Source organism: Panthera leo, chromosome C1 (assembly GCF_018350215.1).
Source record: "Panthera leo isolate Ple1 chromosome C1, P.leo_Ple1_pat1.1, whole genome shotgun sequence".
In the NCBI taxonomy this organism is placed as follows: Eukaryota; Metazoa; Chordata; class Mammalia; order Carnivora; family Felidae; genus Panthera; species Panthera leo.
In genome coordinates, this window is record NC_056686.1 from 151,927,546 (window position 1) to 151,945,276 (window position 17,731).

The window sequence follows — 17,731 nt, forward strand, 5'->3', positions numbered from 1 at the left end:
CACCCCACGCTCCAGAAGGGATGGTCAGAACAGAGCTCATTATTAGGCTAGTCCATATAAGAGCTCGTCATGCTGCCATGCAGAATCAAAGAATCACAGGAGAGCACCAGCTACTCAAAGGTCACCTTATCTCCCCCAACAGATCTTCATTTCTTCAGCATGCCCAATTTCCTAAGAGATCAAATCCTAGAATTCACGAGGCTAAATGAAATTCACACAAGACTTCAGCTTCGGCCTAAATACATGGATTTTTGACCATTCACATCTCAAAGTAATTTTTTAAGTCACTTAAAGCTCAAAGCCAATACGTACGCCTTGAATTTATTTTCAGTTTTATAAATGAGTGTAAAACACAACAGTGCAGTCATATTTGGCATTAACTCTTACTAGCCACAAAAATGTGGGTCAATATTGGATTTTCCAAAGTTGTCTAAATAAGACTGGGTTTGTCAAAACTTGCCAGTTGCTTTCAAGTGAACACAGCATGTTGGCGGAAATGAAACGTAATGTCTAAAAGACAGAAAATAGGTCAGCACTGTGCAAAAGTAAACTTGTCAGTGAGATCAATATGAACCTACAAGTTAATGGGGATATTAGAATCTTCTTACAATAAGAGATGTGCAGGGTAGAGCCAGAACACGATTATAGCATTTATTCACTTGTGAAAAGCAGAGGATGTATTTAAATATTATTTTTTGTATCCTTAATGAAAGGCACTGCTTTTTAATATGGAATATTTATATGTAAGCACAGTCTTAGTTGATAGAATATCAGAGTAAATTAAATTTTGGTTCATTTGCTCAGTTTTTAGCAACATGAAAAATAAGAAAAAAAAGGGGGAGCAGTGGTCAAGCATCATAAAATTTCAGAAATATGATGTAAGTCCTTCATTAGGCTTCTCTGTGTTAAGTGTCTCAGAGAATTTGACATCGTGAATGAAATCAGTCAAAATTTTTGCAGGAAAAAAAAAAAACAATAACAGAAAGAGCTTTCTTGGGGCTTCTCATTGCATTTATTTAAATTTTTAAAAAATGTACATCACTTTTTGAATACATAAAATGCCAGTGCTTTGCAACAGTTTTGTTACTGCATCTCTCAACTAAAAAAAAAAAAAAAAAAAAAAGGAAGGAAAAAAACAACCCAGGAAAAATACATTCAAAAAGCCAGGCTGTTCTGCTCATGCACGGGCAGCGGCTTTGGAAAGCTACAGCCTACACTGTCTGTTCAGAGGCATTGCCGAACGAACATCAGTTAGCTATCGATGAAAAGTTGCACATAAAGCATTAAAGGATACAAAGAACAACTTGGTGGGGAGCAGGAGAAGAATGGAAAATTAAGAAAAATGCCACATATGCCGGGGTGGGGGTGGACTCAGGCAGAAGCAAGCATGAAGACTGATGTTTCTGGAGACGAGACTTATGGGAAAAGATGGGAGAAAACAAAGTAACGAGTTTGACAAGGTATAGATGCGTGTGCGCACGTGTGTGTGTATGTGTGTGTGTGTGTGTGTGTGTGTGTGTGTGTCTCCACTTCCAATTTTCTACTTTACTGTCCAAGAGAAATGTGACAAAACTGAGGTAGAAATGAATGTGGGAGCACTATAGCCCAGAAGATTTCAAAATGAGAAGCAAAATTGCACTGAGAAGAGAGGAGTCAAAAAGGAGAGGGGATATAGATGTTCTTTGTGGATATATATATATATATACACACACACACACACACACATATATATAAAGTTGGTTGATTTTGTATTTATTTCTTTGTTTTTGCTTGCTATCTTCTGCATTCTATCAAACAGCACGACAAGCCTATAAGCTAGATTAGTGAATAGAATGACACCATTCCCAGCAGTTTTAAGAGAGAACTTGCAAACCAACATCACCACCACCCTATGCAGTAAAAGGCAGTCCTAGTTTTTAGGTACTGTGACTTTCAGGGTCCTAAACAGGTCTTGTGGCTGAGTGTTCTAGGTACTAACATAAACTGAGTAAGTAGTTTTCCATTAACCAGTGTACCTTTTAAGAACATTTTCACTTCATTATCAAGGAGCAATGTACGAAGAACTCTTGCAGTTTTTGACATAAAGAACTATTCTGCTCTGGTTTATTCCCCATAATTAGTAAAAGAATCTTTTTTAAAAAAAATCCTTCCATTTCTACTTTAAGTCGTAAATATTCAGTTGTATCACACGTCAGTATGTTTCTGGATACATTCAAAGTAATTTTCCTTGCTATCTTCCAATTGTTGAGGTAAACATACATTTTAATATAAAGTAACATCGAAGCCTATCCCATTACTCTCAGCAGTACATAGTGCTTTCAACACATTCCTTTGAGGTACTGTACAAATCACAATCGCTTTCCTGAGTTTTTGCAGACAAGAACATTAAAAGAAATGAACTGCAGAAATTAAGGTCCAGATTACCGTTACCCTGTTTTAACTGTTCTTAGCTTAATACTGCAGAACAGACAGGATTGAGGAATACTGTTGCTCTTAAAATGGCAAAAATCTGGTTTTCTGTCGTAACACAACCGTTCATCTCTTTAGTCCAATAATGTTTGAAGTTAAAGCTCTTTATATTAGCACATGCCACCAATGTAATTGTGAGGCAAACAAAAAATAAAGCACCACTCCAGGCACTTGACAGCAACTAAATCTCGAGAACAGCAGAATGGAATCAACACACAAGGTTCACGTCCTTCTGAAATCAACACACTTGCACCTTGCTCCTTGGTGAGTGTTGTCTGGCTTGAACCGAACTGAGCATCAACAGATGCTTTCTGTCATCTGGGGCTTTCAAATCAGCAGCTCTCATCTGATGCGTTTTTCCTCCAAATCTACCCTGACGCTAAAGATGCAACGCAATCGTCATCTTCCCCAGTACCCTTTGCGATTTAAACACTACTGGAAAGGGGCTCTATACCCTATGTAGCAGGTTTTATGTGTGTGTGCCAACATTCATTACATTTTTTTTTTAAAGAAGTTATCACTGACTGCAACCAAACATTTTGTTCCATTCAACATACATATCAAGCTCTTTTTGAGATATGCTAGGCTGAATCTTGCAGAAAGCATTTTCAAAGTCTTGATACGTAACGGGCCTCAACTGGCTGGGCATGATGGCTGAAAGGTCTGTGGCTGGCATGGCGTGGAGGGGGCCCACCGCTGCTTCCTGACACAAATGAGCCACGTCTAGTCCAGAAAAGCCTTCTGTGCGCTGGACGAGCAGTGCAAACTCCTTGTCATTGAGACAGTAATTGTGCTGTGAGAGCAGTTGTACTATTATCTGGTGCCTCGCTGTGCTGTCAGGAAGTGGGATTAAAAGTCGTTTCATGAAGTACCTCCGAAGAGATTCATCTATTTCTTCTGGTTTACTGGTGGCACAAATTACTACGATTTGGTCCTCAGCTGAAGTTAGTACAGTGTCCAGCTGCATCAGAAATTCCGTTCTCATCCGATTGACTGGACTGTGTTCCTCACTCACTTGAGGGGAGAGAAGCATGTCAATGTCACTGACAAAAATCACCGAGGGCTGGCGGCACCTGGCCACGAGAAAAGACGCGTGGATGATTTTTTCTGCTTCTCCTAACCACTTGGCAACGAGTCCAGAACCAGCGATTTTGAAAAACGTGGCCCCCAGCTGGCTAGCTATGCATCTGCCCAGTAACGTTTTGCCTGTTCCCCGAGGCCCAAATAAAAGGATGCTCCGAGGTGAGGCCGTCAGTCCACTGAACGCGTCTGACCTCAACACTGGCCATAAAACCTCCTCTTTAATGACGGCCTTTACCAGGTCGAGGCCAGCGATGTCATTCCAGTCCACCGGTGGTCCTTGGGCGATAATCTCATTGGTTACCAGGTCAATGAGGTGCGTGTCGGTATTCTTCAGTTGCTCGTCCACAGAGTGGTTGGATGAGGTAGCTGCACGGAGTCCAGGGCCTTGCATCGGGTGAGAGAGGAGCTGCCTGTGCTCGTCCCCGTGCTCACTCATTACCGGCGACGTGTACTTCCCAAAGGATTCGCTGGATCTCGATCCCAGGGAATTTTTAGCAGTACTATAGGAAGGAGGGGTCAGAGCCCTACTGGACTGGCTGCTGAATTTCCTTTGCTGTTCAGAGGACATTAGCTGCTTCGTTGGCTTAAATGCTAAGGATGATGTTTCAGCACTTCTGTCAAAGCCATTCCCCCGATTCGAGTTTGAAATGCTGTTGTCGGGCATTCTGTACATGGGGCTCTGTGTAGATCTCTGTTGGCCGTAGCTGTAATTTCCGTAACTGGAGTCCATCTCTCCTTGCCCTGCCATATAGAAAGCTTTCCTTTTGAGAGAACTCGCCGAACTGTTGGCCAGAGCCGCGGGGGCGATAGGTGTCAAACCATGGCCCTGGTAAGTGTAGCCAGGAACAGTGGTGGGGGGCAGAGGGGTCGGAGCAGGGATTCCTGAAGGCAGGTAGGCTGAAGGAGGCGGCGGCGCGCCCCCGGGGCTGTACCCAGATCCCACGGCAGTCTGAGGCGGGTAGCTGGCGGGGGGATAGCTGTAACTGGAGAGGTTAGAAGTCCCATTGTAGCCCGGGACCAGGGCGGGCGGCGGGGGGGGCGGCGGGGGGGGCTGCAGGAGCCCGGAGCTATGCAAAGGGGAGGGGTGAGGTGAGGGCAGGGCAGGCGCCGGCTGGCTGCTGTACGTCGAATGCAAATACGAGCCGTTGTATCCCGGGGCGTATTCCTGAGACGGGAGCCCTGCGTGAAGGCTGGGCACGGTGTGGCTTCCGCAGGTACTACTCGAGTAGCTAGGTTCTGTCAGGTTGCTGGCCACCCCAGGAGAGCTCCCTATGCTGGCAGAGACATCTGCCGGAGGGAGGGCCGAACTGACTCCGGCTTTGCTGGCCGTGATGACATCCGGGACACAGTTCATGGGATAGACCGCTTCCGAATTCAAGGAAGGCTGCCAGGGTTCGCTTTCATTCTTCCGCCCGTTCACCAGCCCCGAGGGCGCGTCCGAGTAGTTGCTGAGTACGGGCCGGTCCACGGGGCCTTCTAGGATGCCAGAATACTTCTCTGCGTATTTTTTTAGCAGGTTGGAGGCAGTCAGAGCAGATATGTCATCGTTTGCCCAGGCATACTGATAGGTGCGCTGCAAATGACCTCGGTAGGCTTCAACTTTGTGGGCAGGAGACCGAGTGGTTGAGGTGATGTCAAAGTGCTGTTCTGGCCACTGGGCATGCTCCGGCGTCCACTGCATCTTCAAGCCTGAGGGTTGCGGGGTTGGGGGGGGGGGTGGGTTGGGGAGGAAAGGGCGAGGAGGGGAGAAACGTTAATTTACGGAGATACTCATCAGAAGTGTTAAAGCTTTCCCCCAACTTCTTTCGTTACCTATTCCTCTCTAACGACATCGACATTATAAAGAATTCTCACAGTTCATCGTATCTCTTACGATCCGTACCGTAGGTACGCTTTAAAATGGACCGAAGTTGGGGCGCCTGGGTGGCTCAGTCGGTTGGGCAGCCGACTTCGGCTCAGGTCATGATCTCGCGGTCCGTGAGTTCGAGCCCCGCGTCGGGCTCTGTGCTGACAGCTCAGAGCCTGGAGCCTGTTTCAGATTCTGTGTCTCCCTCTCTCTGACCCTCCCCTGTTCATGTTCTGTCTCTCCCTGTCTCAAAAAAATTAAAATAAATAAATAAATAAATAAAATGGACCGAAGTTCAGTCCTGTGTAAAAAGTAAACCGAATTTAAACAAGAACTCTGTAGGCCTTTTTTTTTTTTTTTTCTTTTAAGTAATAAGCAAATCTGCTTCTGTGAAGCCTATCAAGTTACTTGCTACCCACACGCAGGAACGCACGTATATGTACACACACCTTCCTGTCAAATTAGAATTCAGTCACAGGTTCTTACAATGAAATAGGCATGTCTTTTCAATATCTAGCACGTGATACTATTAAGCATGTGCAATAGCTAGCTGTTCCGTCTCTTGACATCAGAGTTTCTGTTTTATATTTTAACCAATATAAAAATGAGACACAGCTGACAGATCACATCTAGGACCCCTCTCTTATTTGGCACTGAACACCTAGTTAGCACAGTATAATGCTCCCTGCGCAGAACAATATGACACAGACATAGCAGGTCATTCCATAATCCAACTCTCATCTAAAGTGCTCCACGACAGTTTCAAATCTGCTTCGTGGAGTGCAGCAAAGCAATCTCCCAGGCAGCGCTCCATCGCTTTCATCGCACAAAGCCTACAACTCGGTATGAATTACAACTGGCTCCTTTCTGCCTCTCAGTTCTGTTGTTGAGTCTCTGGAAAAAAAAACAAGCATCACTTGTCTGTCGGTCTTCCAGCTGGCGTTCTCCCTCCTTCTCCTATAATTCTTCCCTCTGCTTTACAGTCTCCCAGTGCTAAGAGGGGAGGATACATATGCACATATATATCCACACACACATACAAATACCTACAAATATATATATATATATCCTACATATATATATATATGCATATATATATACACACACATATATGTCCATGCACATATACCTATATATGCATATATCTATTATGTGTGTTTGTGTGTGGAGAGAGAGAGAAGGGGGAGGGAGGAAGAGAGGAAGGGAGGGAGGAAGGAAACAGGTGAAAGGGACCTGTTTCTTATAAGAATAGAGAACAGGGAGAGAATCTGGATTCTCTCTACATTTCTGTGGGAAGCAGTGTGTGGCATAAACTCAAAGAGTGCAGCCAGATAATGAGATGCTATGGGTAATTCTATCACCTGCTAGATTACTAACTGAAGCAAGGTGACTTAAGTAGCAAACTGTAAAGCAAGAGTATTTGCTCAGAATCAGAGAATCACTTGAATTTCACAGTTTAAAGAGACCTTAGAAATGACCTTATTTCACAGATTAGGGAACCCGCACCCAAAGGGATTTATAACGTACCCTCGGGGATTCACATAGACTTAGTTACAGGAGAGCACCAGAACCCTGTTTTGTTTCCCAGGGCTGGCTCACCCTATTCCAATCTCTGCTCGGTTCCAACACTTCCTATTCTGGTCCAGCTACATTAAGTAGGCCTCCTTCATCTCCTTTGTATTACCCAAAGTGAGTTTTGTGAACTGTCTTATGCCCTCTGGCAGAGATTCCTGGATAAAGAGGAGGCCTGGTCTAAGTGAAGCATCTGTGGCATCAGCTCCCTTCTGAATTACTGCAGTCTATTTTGACAGCTCCGACCCCCTTCTGCCTTCCTTCTCCAACCCCTTTAGCTCTTCATTCCCTGACTCTGGCTTCTGACATGGCCAGCTTTGACTTGCTGAGCTAAACTGAACACAGCACAGAGTTTGGTAACAGAATGGCATGTTGATTCCCTTCTGACTCCCTCTTCCTTGTTTGCAAAACCACTGCACCAGACACTGGAAGTTAATTAGCAGGATGATGCTGTGCTAATTGTGTTAATTTACAAGGTTTTAGTCAAAGAGAATCATGCCAGGGCTGGCACTGCTGTCATGCTTCCGACTTAATGATTAAGAAATACTGAAAACAAGGTGGGAAGGATTGCAGTAATTACACAATAAATGAATAAAGCAACAGGATTCATTTGCAAATATATTTTACTGCAGTTGTACTCATTTGCATTTGGATTTTTAAAAAGGATCCATGTAGATATTCATTTGCAAATCACCATCTCAGTTAAATTAAGTCTGAATGCTGCATGGTATAACTTAATCAAGCTCTCGCTTTTTTTTTAAATAAAAATACAAAAGACCTTCTACTTCTCCTGCAGATGCAACAGATTCTTTCTTCACTTTCCTTTCCCTTACTCTTCCCAAATCTTCCTGTGTTTCTCGTTTAAAACTCTATGGAAAAAATATCATCGGTGGGGAAAAGAGTTGTGAAATCCTGATGAAGTACAGCTTGCATCATTTCAGTCGGAGAAACTCTGGGGGTGAGTTCTAGGAGGGACTGAAGTGATATTCTTAATTGCCTCTGCTTTCTCAATCATTTCTTTTTAACGGGCGCGGGGGGGGGGGGGGGCAGGAAAACACATCGCAGAATGGGTGAAATGACCGAAACCACACTTAAAGGGAAAAAGATGCAATTTTAATGAAGCAGCATTTCAGGAATCATACTTTCATTAAATTCAACTGGAAATTATTAAGAGCAAATCACCAGGAACCAATCGCAAGTAATCAGTATCTAAATTCTTCTAGTGTCATGGGATTTACTTCAAGCCTTATAAAAAAGGAAAGAATATTAATGTGACTGTAATGTAGAACTGTCTAAAAGACCTACAAATTCATTAGTCCTGTAAATTATTTCCAGGGAATTTCTATTAGGGTTTTTTCTTTAAGAGATTATCAAATACAGAGTTGAGAAAATAAGAAGGCACATGTGCCATGAGTGGAAATTTGATTAGATTGATACAGAAGAAACGTGAATAAATGTCTTGAGAGGAGGTCTCCGAAAATATTTTGGGAGTCATGGGAAATGGAATTTACCACAAACACAACATCACACACACACACACACACACACACACACACACATGCACATGCACACACATGCACATGAGCTGTAAGGCATGGGTTCCTTTCAGTTAGCTGAGCTCAGCCATTGTTGGCATTAGTCAACATACATGATAAAAGCCCATTAAAAACAATGAAATGCTCTAGATTTAGAATCATTATTTAAAAAACAAAAAAGGGCATCCTTCCACCTTATTGGCTTACATTTTTTTTCTTGTAAATGATTCATTTATTCAAAATGTGCAAAAAATGATTTTAGTAAGTTATGATCACTGTAAAAGAAAGGAGTATCAAGTTGAAATAAAGTAGGTTGGTCATTTTCACTGGGTACGTCTGCAGAGTTTAACTCTAGCAAAACGAATACACTTCCTAAGGTTTCTGTTTCATCCGAAATTAAAAAAAATCCTATCAAAATTATTTATTTGGGACAATTACCCGGTATACCATTGCCTTTTGATTCTCATGCTATTTTTGGATGTGCTTTCCAAGATGATTGAAAGTTTATCTATTGATGCATACTAAAGGACAGTAACCTTAGCAGGGCTGCAAAAGGCAAGAGTGAGCTTTGATGAAATAACCTTAAGGGATCAGAATCATTCACATCACATCCCTTGGAACATGAGTACTTACCCTGTGTTTTAAAATCATTAATATTACCTGAAAGTGTAAGTTCATAGTTAACCATGAGCTAGTTCTTAGTGGCAGCTAAAGAAGCCAGCGTTCAGGAGACTGTCCTGGCCTTGGGAGCACAAAGAACTTTTTCATCAGTTTCTTGAATTTTAATAATAATTGGAAGGCAAGCCAAGCCTGTTTGTGTTGCTGTTATTATTGTTCTGTTTATCGACGGTGATGTTTCTGATGTGAAATAGAAGCAAACTGTAGAGCCAAATGTTCTTTGAACAAAAAAGTGTGCCCCATTTGATTGTATTGCCGTTGTCCGTGAGTAGGAAGCAGCACGTGTATGTCACTTAACTTGGCACCCAAATAATAAGATGGGCTTTAAAAACAGCTTTCAGATGGTTTCTCTTTGGAACATGAAGCGAAAAAGCTCAGAAACAATACTATTTCACCATTGTTAGAAACATGACTCCAGAAGAAGAACTTCCACTGCTGTTTAGAAATAGCTTATTAACTAGGTACCATAAAAATTCAGAAAACAAAGGAAAGTAGAAAAAAAAGAATAGTTCTTCAACACAATTGATGAGTTGTTCCAAAACATCAGCTTTTGTTTTTGAAAGGATCAGAAAATTCTTACCACGGCTGGCAAGTTTCACGAGGCAACGCGTTTGTTTTTAAAATATGTAATTTAAAGAAAATTGCTTTTAAGATACTTTAACATAAGTATTATGCAAGAATGATTGATACTACTGTAAAAAGCCCGAGCGTTTTGTTATTTTATTGTTATAAGAGGAATCTCTGTATATATCAATGAACAAGCCTATATTTCCCATAACACTGGACAGTTTGGATAACATTTCCCATTCTTATCATTCCTGACCACTTTATAACTTAGGCTTAATTGCTAAACAGTGCTGCCTCACTGCTTTACTCGCTCCATTTTGTTCTTGAACTCTGTTGAGACAAAACAAGTGCGACACCCTTCAAAGCTCTGTCATAGCTTCAAAATGATAAGGAAACGGTTATGCAGAGAAAACGCAGGATATAAAAACAACTTTCAGGATGGGAGGAAATCGGAAATAAAAGACTAAGCCCCTGGAATCTATTTTTTTTAATTTTTTTTAACGTCTATTTATTTTTGAGACAGAGAGAGACAGAGAATGAATGGGGGAGGGTCAGAGAGAGAGGGAGACACAGAATCCTAAACAGGCTCCAGGCTCCGAGCTGTCAGCACAGAGCCCGACGCGGGGCTCGAACTCACGGACCGCGAGATCATGACCTGAGCTGAAGTGGGACGCTTAACCGACTGAGCCACCCAGGCGCCCCCCTGGAATCTATTTTTAGCATACATTCCTGGAAATAGTTACCTCAGGCCCTCACTACCCCACCCCCACCTCTACCTAACATACCTATGCTGCTCAGCAGTTCATCGGGTCTAAAAGAGCCATTCTCTACAAGGTTCCCAAAGGGTAATTCTGGCTGAAGTCCTAAAGGCAGGGACCTGAGGCAAACACCTGCAGGCAGGGAGGGCTTGCTGGCTCTAGGATTGCGGCGCGATGCGCACATGGGCCTGCCCGGCATCACTACACCTGTTACAACCCTTTGGGCTATGGTACCTCTGAACTTTTCATTATTATTTATTTAAATACATTTTGAAAAATGATTTAATACCGCATTTATCCATGTTCTCTTTAGAAAACAATCACTCCTGGGGTAAATATAACAAAGTACAGTTGATCCTTGAACAACACAGCTTTGAATTATGTGGGTCCACTTACATGCCGATATTTTTGATAAGTACATGACAATACTGTAGACATATTTTCTCTTATGATTTTCTTTTTTTTAAGTTCATTTATTTTGAGAGAGAGAGAGAGCGTGTGCCTGCGCACAAGTGGGGGAGGGGCAGGAAGAGAGAGGGGAAGAAAGAGAATCTCAAGCAGGTTCTGCACTGTCACTGCAGAGCCTGATGCAGGGCTCAAACTCACGAACCACAAGATCATGACCTGAGCAGAAGTTACTTAGCCGACTGAGCCACCCAGGAGCCCCATGATTTTCTCAATAGCATTTTCTTTTCTCTAGCTTACTTTATCTTAAGAATGCAGCATATAATACATATGACATACAAAATATGTTTTCATTGGCTGTTTTTGTTGATGGTAAGGCTTCTGGTTAACAGTAGGCTATCGGTTTTCAGGGAATGAAACGTTATGAGCAGATTTTTGACACCTGAGTTGTTCAAGGGTCAGCCCGAATAGAACAGTTTACAGCCCCCTCTGCCTAATAATGCAACAGATTCATCGTCTCCTGGGTAGGAACAGCAGAATTAACACACAGAGCATTCCGAATTTCAGGAAGAGAGGAGCAAATTCATTGGCTAAAAATATGGGCATAGTATGCAGTGATAAGCTTCGTGAGAGAGCACCTACTAACGTCCTGGTACTGAAAACTGGCCCGATGTAGGATCTCCTTATCATGATTCTTCAGGGGGAGCGACGACCAAATGAAATGTTTGAGCAGACCCGGCAGGATTCTCCTTTTGTGGCCTCGCCCTCATAAGCCAAGAGGCCAACACAACAGTACATGGTATTCTCTGTATAACCCATATGATCTGGAATCTTCCTCAGTCCGTTTCCTGGTAATTCCAGTCGGAAAATGTGATGTCATATTTAAAAGTAATAGCTGGGGGAAAGTGAGAGGCGGAGCACAGAAACTGTATGTTCTCTTTAATCTGTTTAATCTGGTTTCATCTTCAGGACACCAAAATCAGAAGTCCTTTATCGGGTAAATATGAAGCAGGGACTGTTCATTTTATTTACTCAACAACTTGAGGGCCCACGGTGTATAGAGCCTGTGGTTCAATGCTAAGGATTTAAGTCAAGGGGATCTGTTTCTCAGACAATGAAACTTTTTCAGCTTTCTGTCTTCTTTGTAACTTCGCATTCTAAAATCTCTTTGATTTTAGAGATTAAGGAAACTTTAAAAAGTGACCTACTCCCCAATCCAGACAGTGTCTGCTATAGTTTGGTACTTCACTTACTATGGTGCCCTGTGGGGTTGAAAACTATTTTGTGTAACACAGCATTTATTTGGAGGCATTGCCTGGATGGTTGGCATAGAAAGGGACTGAAGAAAACATAAAGAAGGTTGTAGAATTTTGTTGGAAGGGTGAGCATCCTGAGTGAGAGCCAGACCACTGGCTTTGCTCAAACCATCACTTAATTGAACTAATCTTGGTGAAGTCACTTAAGCACATCAAACTCACTTTTCTCAGCTACAAAATGTGAACTGTAATGGTATCATATATCCTACTGGATTGCTAATAAGATTACCTAAAGTAATAATATTCATGAAAATGTTTTCCAGCTGTGAACTGCTATACAAATATTTCTTACTATTCTTTGGTTTTGAAAAATAATACAAGTGTATTAAACACAAAACAAAACTGACTAAGACAGAAAAAAAGTAAAACCACTCTTAGAATTTATAAACCACTTTTTCTTCAACCTGAAGACAGCTCCTGAAAAGGAAATTTTCCAGTGGGAATGTGGGCTACAAGAAAGGTATAGCAATTCTTTCACACTCAGCAAAACACAGAGCGTGATCTTACAAAAACAGTGTCAGAAATTCAAATGTTTTCAATTCCAAATGTTTTCCTAGTATTTTATTTATTTTAAATGTTCCTCAACATGGTAGAGACCACGGCTAAGAAATAAAGTACTTAGAGGTTTTTTTTTTTTTTTTTTTAATTTTTTTTTTCAACATTTTTTATTTTTATTTTTGGGACAGAGAGAGACAGAGCATGAACGGGGGAGGGGCAGAGAGAGAGGGAGACACAGAATCGGAAACAGGTTCCAGGCTCCGAGCCATCAGCCCAGAGCCTGACGCGGGGCTCGAACTCACGGACCGCGAGATCGTGACCTGGCTGAAGTCGGACGCTTAACCGACTGCGCCACCCAGGCGCCCCTAGAGGTTTTTAATCCAGTTAAAAATGATCTCAAAACCTGCAGCCTCAAAATCAGACGTTCTAATCACACAGCAATACTGTCAGATGATTTTTCTCCTTAAATCACACTTTCACACCTCAAGACTCCGAATGATAATACATTTTGAAGCAAATCACTCCCTCCTCCCATTTCACCATATTTGCATAAGGCGATCCTTTCTAACAACCACGGACGCATTTCTGGCTAAATGGTCCTTGGTAAGTACAGTTCCAATACCTCACCTCTAATGTAGAGACACTGCCACCTGACTGCCTGGGGGCAGCATACAGCCTGCAACCGTCTTTTCTTTGGCCAAGCACAGGGTTTTAAAAGTCAGTGAACTTTTTAAAAAGAATCTGTATTTCCATATTTTCTATCATTTCAAGACAAATTGAATGATCTTACATATCACTAGATCTCATTCTTACCTGGCTGAATCTGAGGCCCAGCTGCCCACTTTGGACATGGCATGCCCTCTCCCCTGTGTCATGGTGGCCCCGCTCCCTAGTAAAACATCGGGTATTTTTATGGTGCCTATTGGTCACATAAACAACCAAATTTATGACTTCACTCTGACGCTTCAAGCTTCAGCTTTTATACTTAAGTACGTTTTCTTGAAAACTAGCAAGCATGCGGTTCTAAAATTTCAACAAGTAGTATCTTTATTTTTTTTTAAGTTTAGTTATTTATTTTGAGAGAGAGAGAGAGAGAGAAAACAAGGGGGGACAGACAGAGGGAGAGAGAGAACCCCAAGCAGGCTCCGAGCTGTCAGCACGGAGTCCGTTGCGGAGCCTGACCTCCGGTTCGCAAGATCATGATCTGAGCCGAAATCAAGAGTCAGCCGCTGGACTGACTGAGCCACCCAGGCCCCCAAACAAGTAGTATCTTTAGAAAAGAAAATTCTTACACACTGTTTATTATATGCATTCCTGTCCCCTTAATCAAAACACAAGGAAAGTAATGGATATTTTTCTTGTTGATTCAGTATCGTTAGGACAGCAGTGTAGAATAATGAATAACGGTTTCTTAAAAAGCTGGTTTCCACGTTGCTGTTTATTTTAGTGTTTCCCCCTGTGCTCTGATGTGTCTGATGCTTTTTCTCGCTGTCTTCCCTATGTCAAGCCCCACCATTCCTAATATGCTCCTTTGAATATGCCATAGGTTCTGATACCACAAACCAAAGCTCCCCTATTAGTCAGTCATGAGTACAACTTTTGAGATACTGTTTAAGTTACTCCAAAGTTACGCTTCTTATTTCTTACGGAAAGTCGTTGCATGGCTGGTATCTGTGTAAGCAACCGACCTTGTTCTATGTATCATCATTTGGGGCATAGTAAGAACTGGTATTCAATGTTAGGGGCATCGTGACTGGGACTAGAATGATATATACCCTGCCCTTCAGTTAAATTTGTGTGTGGCTTATGATCTGAACCAGTGTCCCTAAAATATATTACATTTTATTCATAGCAACGAAGTATGGCCAAATGTAAAAATGACTATTTTGCCAATATTTCATACTGAGGAGGAAACTTGTTATGCGTTGGTCTGATAGGTCATCATTTTTAACATATAAGATGTTTATAAGAGGATGGCTTACACTTATGAGGATGAATGCATGAGCACTTATGCAAAGCAACTTACCCTGATGAAAGAAAGACACATTTAGTCCACTGAGTTTACATTCAACATATGATCAGGATGGACAGCCTATCTCTTGAAGCAGCCCAGGAAATCATAAACATAATTCAATTAACTTTTTTTTCCTGTGAGGTCCTAAAATTTCCAAAACTCAAGTCCGAGTTTTCAAATAAACATATAATCATGCTCACATCAAATCCATATATTTTAAAATTATATATGTAGAGTTTTTGTTTGTTCATTCATTTGGGTTCCCCTTCCCCGTCCCACCCCAAGGGCTGGGTTTTACAAAAGTTTCTGTGTAAAAATTTTTGAGTACTAATCTAAGTAAAGGAACAGTGTCGAAAAGTCTGTGTATAATCTAAAAGTGTATTACCAAAAGTAATTCCCAAGAACACAAGGCTATGCATATACATGCAATTTAAGTGTTTTTTTTTTTGTTGTTTTTTTTTTTTGTTTTTGGTTGTTTTTTTTTTTTTGAGAGAGACAGAGACATAAGTTCTAAACCAGAGACAGTGCATTGCACTGACAGGAGAGAGCCCGATGTGGGGCTTGAACTCACGATCTGCAAGATCATAATCCTGAGCCAAAGTTGGACGCTTAACTGACTGAGCCACCCGGGCGCCTGCATATACATGCAATTTAAAATATACACATGATTCATACTCTGAATCTTAGTATTTAGTGTCATGTGTCATCAACTATTGCCAGGGAAAGAGTTTGAGGGTTACTAGGCAAGAGGACTGATTTTTCCATGTTAAGTCAAATACTCTGTTTATTCTACCTCTGTGAATGTTTTTAGACAATTTGTAACCAGCTCAAATAGTGCTTTGTAGTTAACCTTTAAAGATGTTCCTTTATGGCCTTTCATCGCTCATGCTGTCTCTTCCCTTTCCCCATATACGTTTTCAATCCATTACAGCCATCTACCCTTCCCCCCAGTTCTTTTTGTCATACAAAGATCATCAGGACATACCACATATGTCCATAGGGACTGCCGGGCTAATGAATATGTATGTTCTGTGTCACAACAGAGCACTCCCCTTGTTCTGCGGTATCAACCCTCTTATGTGTGTAAATAACAGGTGAGCTGTGTAGCGTGCGGGGATAAACGGGGTTAACACAACCTGAAAGCCCCGTGCTAGATTCACAGTAGCCAGCCTGTATGGTCGATCCAGAAAGAGAAAGCCACACGCCAAAAGTATTGTGCATTTTCTACGTGTTTTGAGTCTTTATTTTTACAAAGGTCTCTGCCGAGGCAACACTACCATTGTCCTAAAAGTCTGAGGTGATTTCAATTGATTCTCAAGTTACCATTGTGCCATATACAATAAATTTGCACGTTCAGTTAACACAAACAGAGCATGGTACCAACCTTGAATTATGACACGGCTGGTTAATTTCCTTGGTCACGATCCTAAAATGTTATGTTAATCATTATGCGCACATACGGCTATTTCTAAATAGTTATTTGCACATGTGTATTCTATTTCAAGTATATAAATGCAGAGCTCAATTTAGTTATATTTAAACTGAACTGTATTCACTTTTGCTCAACACACCATGCTGACATGGGTCATAAACAAATTTCAGAATCTCTCAAGCCCCACGACATTGTGCAAGATGCAGTTTGTATTCATCCTCTTTTTCTGTGATCCTCTGGAACCTTACTCTAAAAAGACAGTTTACATAAAACAAAATAGACCACTGAGACTGCTTACTTAAGACTGAGGGCTCTCTTGTAATTAGACAAAGAAGTAGAATATTACTTACATATACGCATACAACTCTTCAACCGTTCTCCTTAAAAACTCTGCTTAAGGTTGACTCTACAGTGTGCAAAGCTCAGACAAAATTTGTTTAGGTTATTTATGCATTTTTTCTCTTTTTGGCAATCTGGGCATTAATTTTTAATGCAATAGCAAAATAGTGTCTTGGACTTTGATAAAAATATTCTATAGTCAGGGCTGGGTGACATAGTGCATTAATTCAGTGTCCTTCACTCCAGGGACCTGTGTATAATTTAGTCCAGCCTGAAGAAAATAACTTTGATCTGAAGGCAGTGGAAAAAGCTACATATGAAATGAGTTTAGGTAGGTTTAGGGTTGTTTCTTCCATATAAGACAACGTATGAAGATAAACTGCTTTCGAATACAATCAACATGGTCCATGAAGAGCTCTGGCTCATAACACTATTTTCCCTATGTCTCCGTTCTCCCCACCGAGGCCCCATTCAATGGTCTGGTGAAATAAACCTGAGCACCACCTGTAATTAGGATGCTCTAATTTCCAGATAAACAGAACGTTGTTAAAAGTGCAGTGTGAATGACAGTCCAGTCATTAGCGCCGTTGGCTCTTCCATTTGTAAAAACAAAGAATGCTACATAATGAGACAGAAGTGGAAGAGAGGATAGCAGCATCCTCAAAGAAAGTGGCATTTCCTGTCCTGGTGGGGGTGCCCAACAACCTAGCCTTGGGGAAATGCTAACAATAGGAGGGACCATAAGTAAGGAAATTGTTTCTTCAGATTCTATCTTGATCGTGTTCCCTCTGACAGTATGTAACTACACAGTATTTCATTTCATTTACTGTTACAATAGACAATGCCATTACACCCAAACAAAACAAAACAGAAAACTTTAGGCCTTGGCTGAATTTTTAAAAGTGACTGGTCTAGGGGGCACCTGGGTGGCCCAGTCAGTTAAGCGTCTGACTCTTGGTTTCAGCTCAGGTCATGATCTCAGGGTTCCTGACTTTGAGTCAATGCACTGTAGGTGCCGAAGCCTGCCTGGTATCCTCTCTCTTCCTCTCTCTCTCTCTCTCTCTCTCAATAAATAAATAAACTTAAAAGAATGATTAGTCCAGTGAAATTAACCACATGAAATACATATCCTTTCTTTTGCTTATAATTCTACAATCAATTCCAATCTCTCTTCGGTTGTGAATAAATATGACTTACTTTTGTCTCTAATACAGCAGTT

The 17,731-nt window shown here is 41.5% G+C and overlaps 1 protein-coding gene across 6 annotated transcripts in view; it reads right to left on the bottom strand.

The window, feature by feature from the left end:
- Nucleotides 1-1,736: 1,736 nt before the first annotated feature.
- Nucleotides 1,737-17,731, bottom strand: part of FIGN (fidgetin, microtubule severing factor) — a 129,154-nt gene continuing 113,159 nt past the window's right edge. For all 6 annotated transcript variants that reach the window (XM_042948977.1, XM_042948973.1, XM_042948974.1 and 3 more), the window contains one exon: nucleotides 1,737-5,241. In XM_042948977.1, coding sequence (XP_042804911.1) covers nucleotides 2,987-5,233 — 2,247 coding nt within the window. In that variant the 5' untranslated portion in view covers nucleotides 5,234-5,241 and the 3' untranslated portion in view covers nucleotides 1,737-2,986. The remainder of the gene's footprint in view (nucleotides 5,242-17,731) is intronic.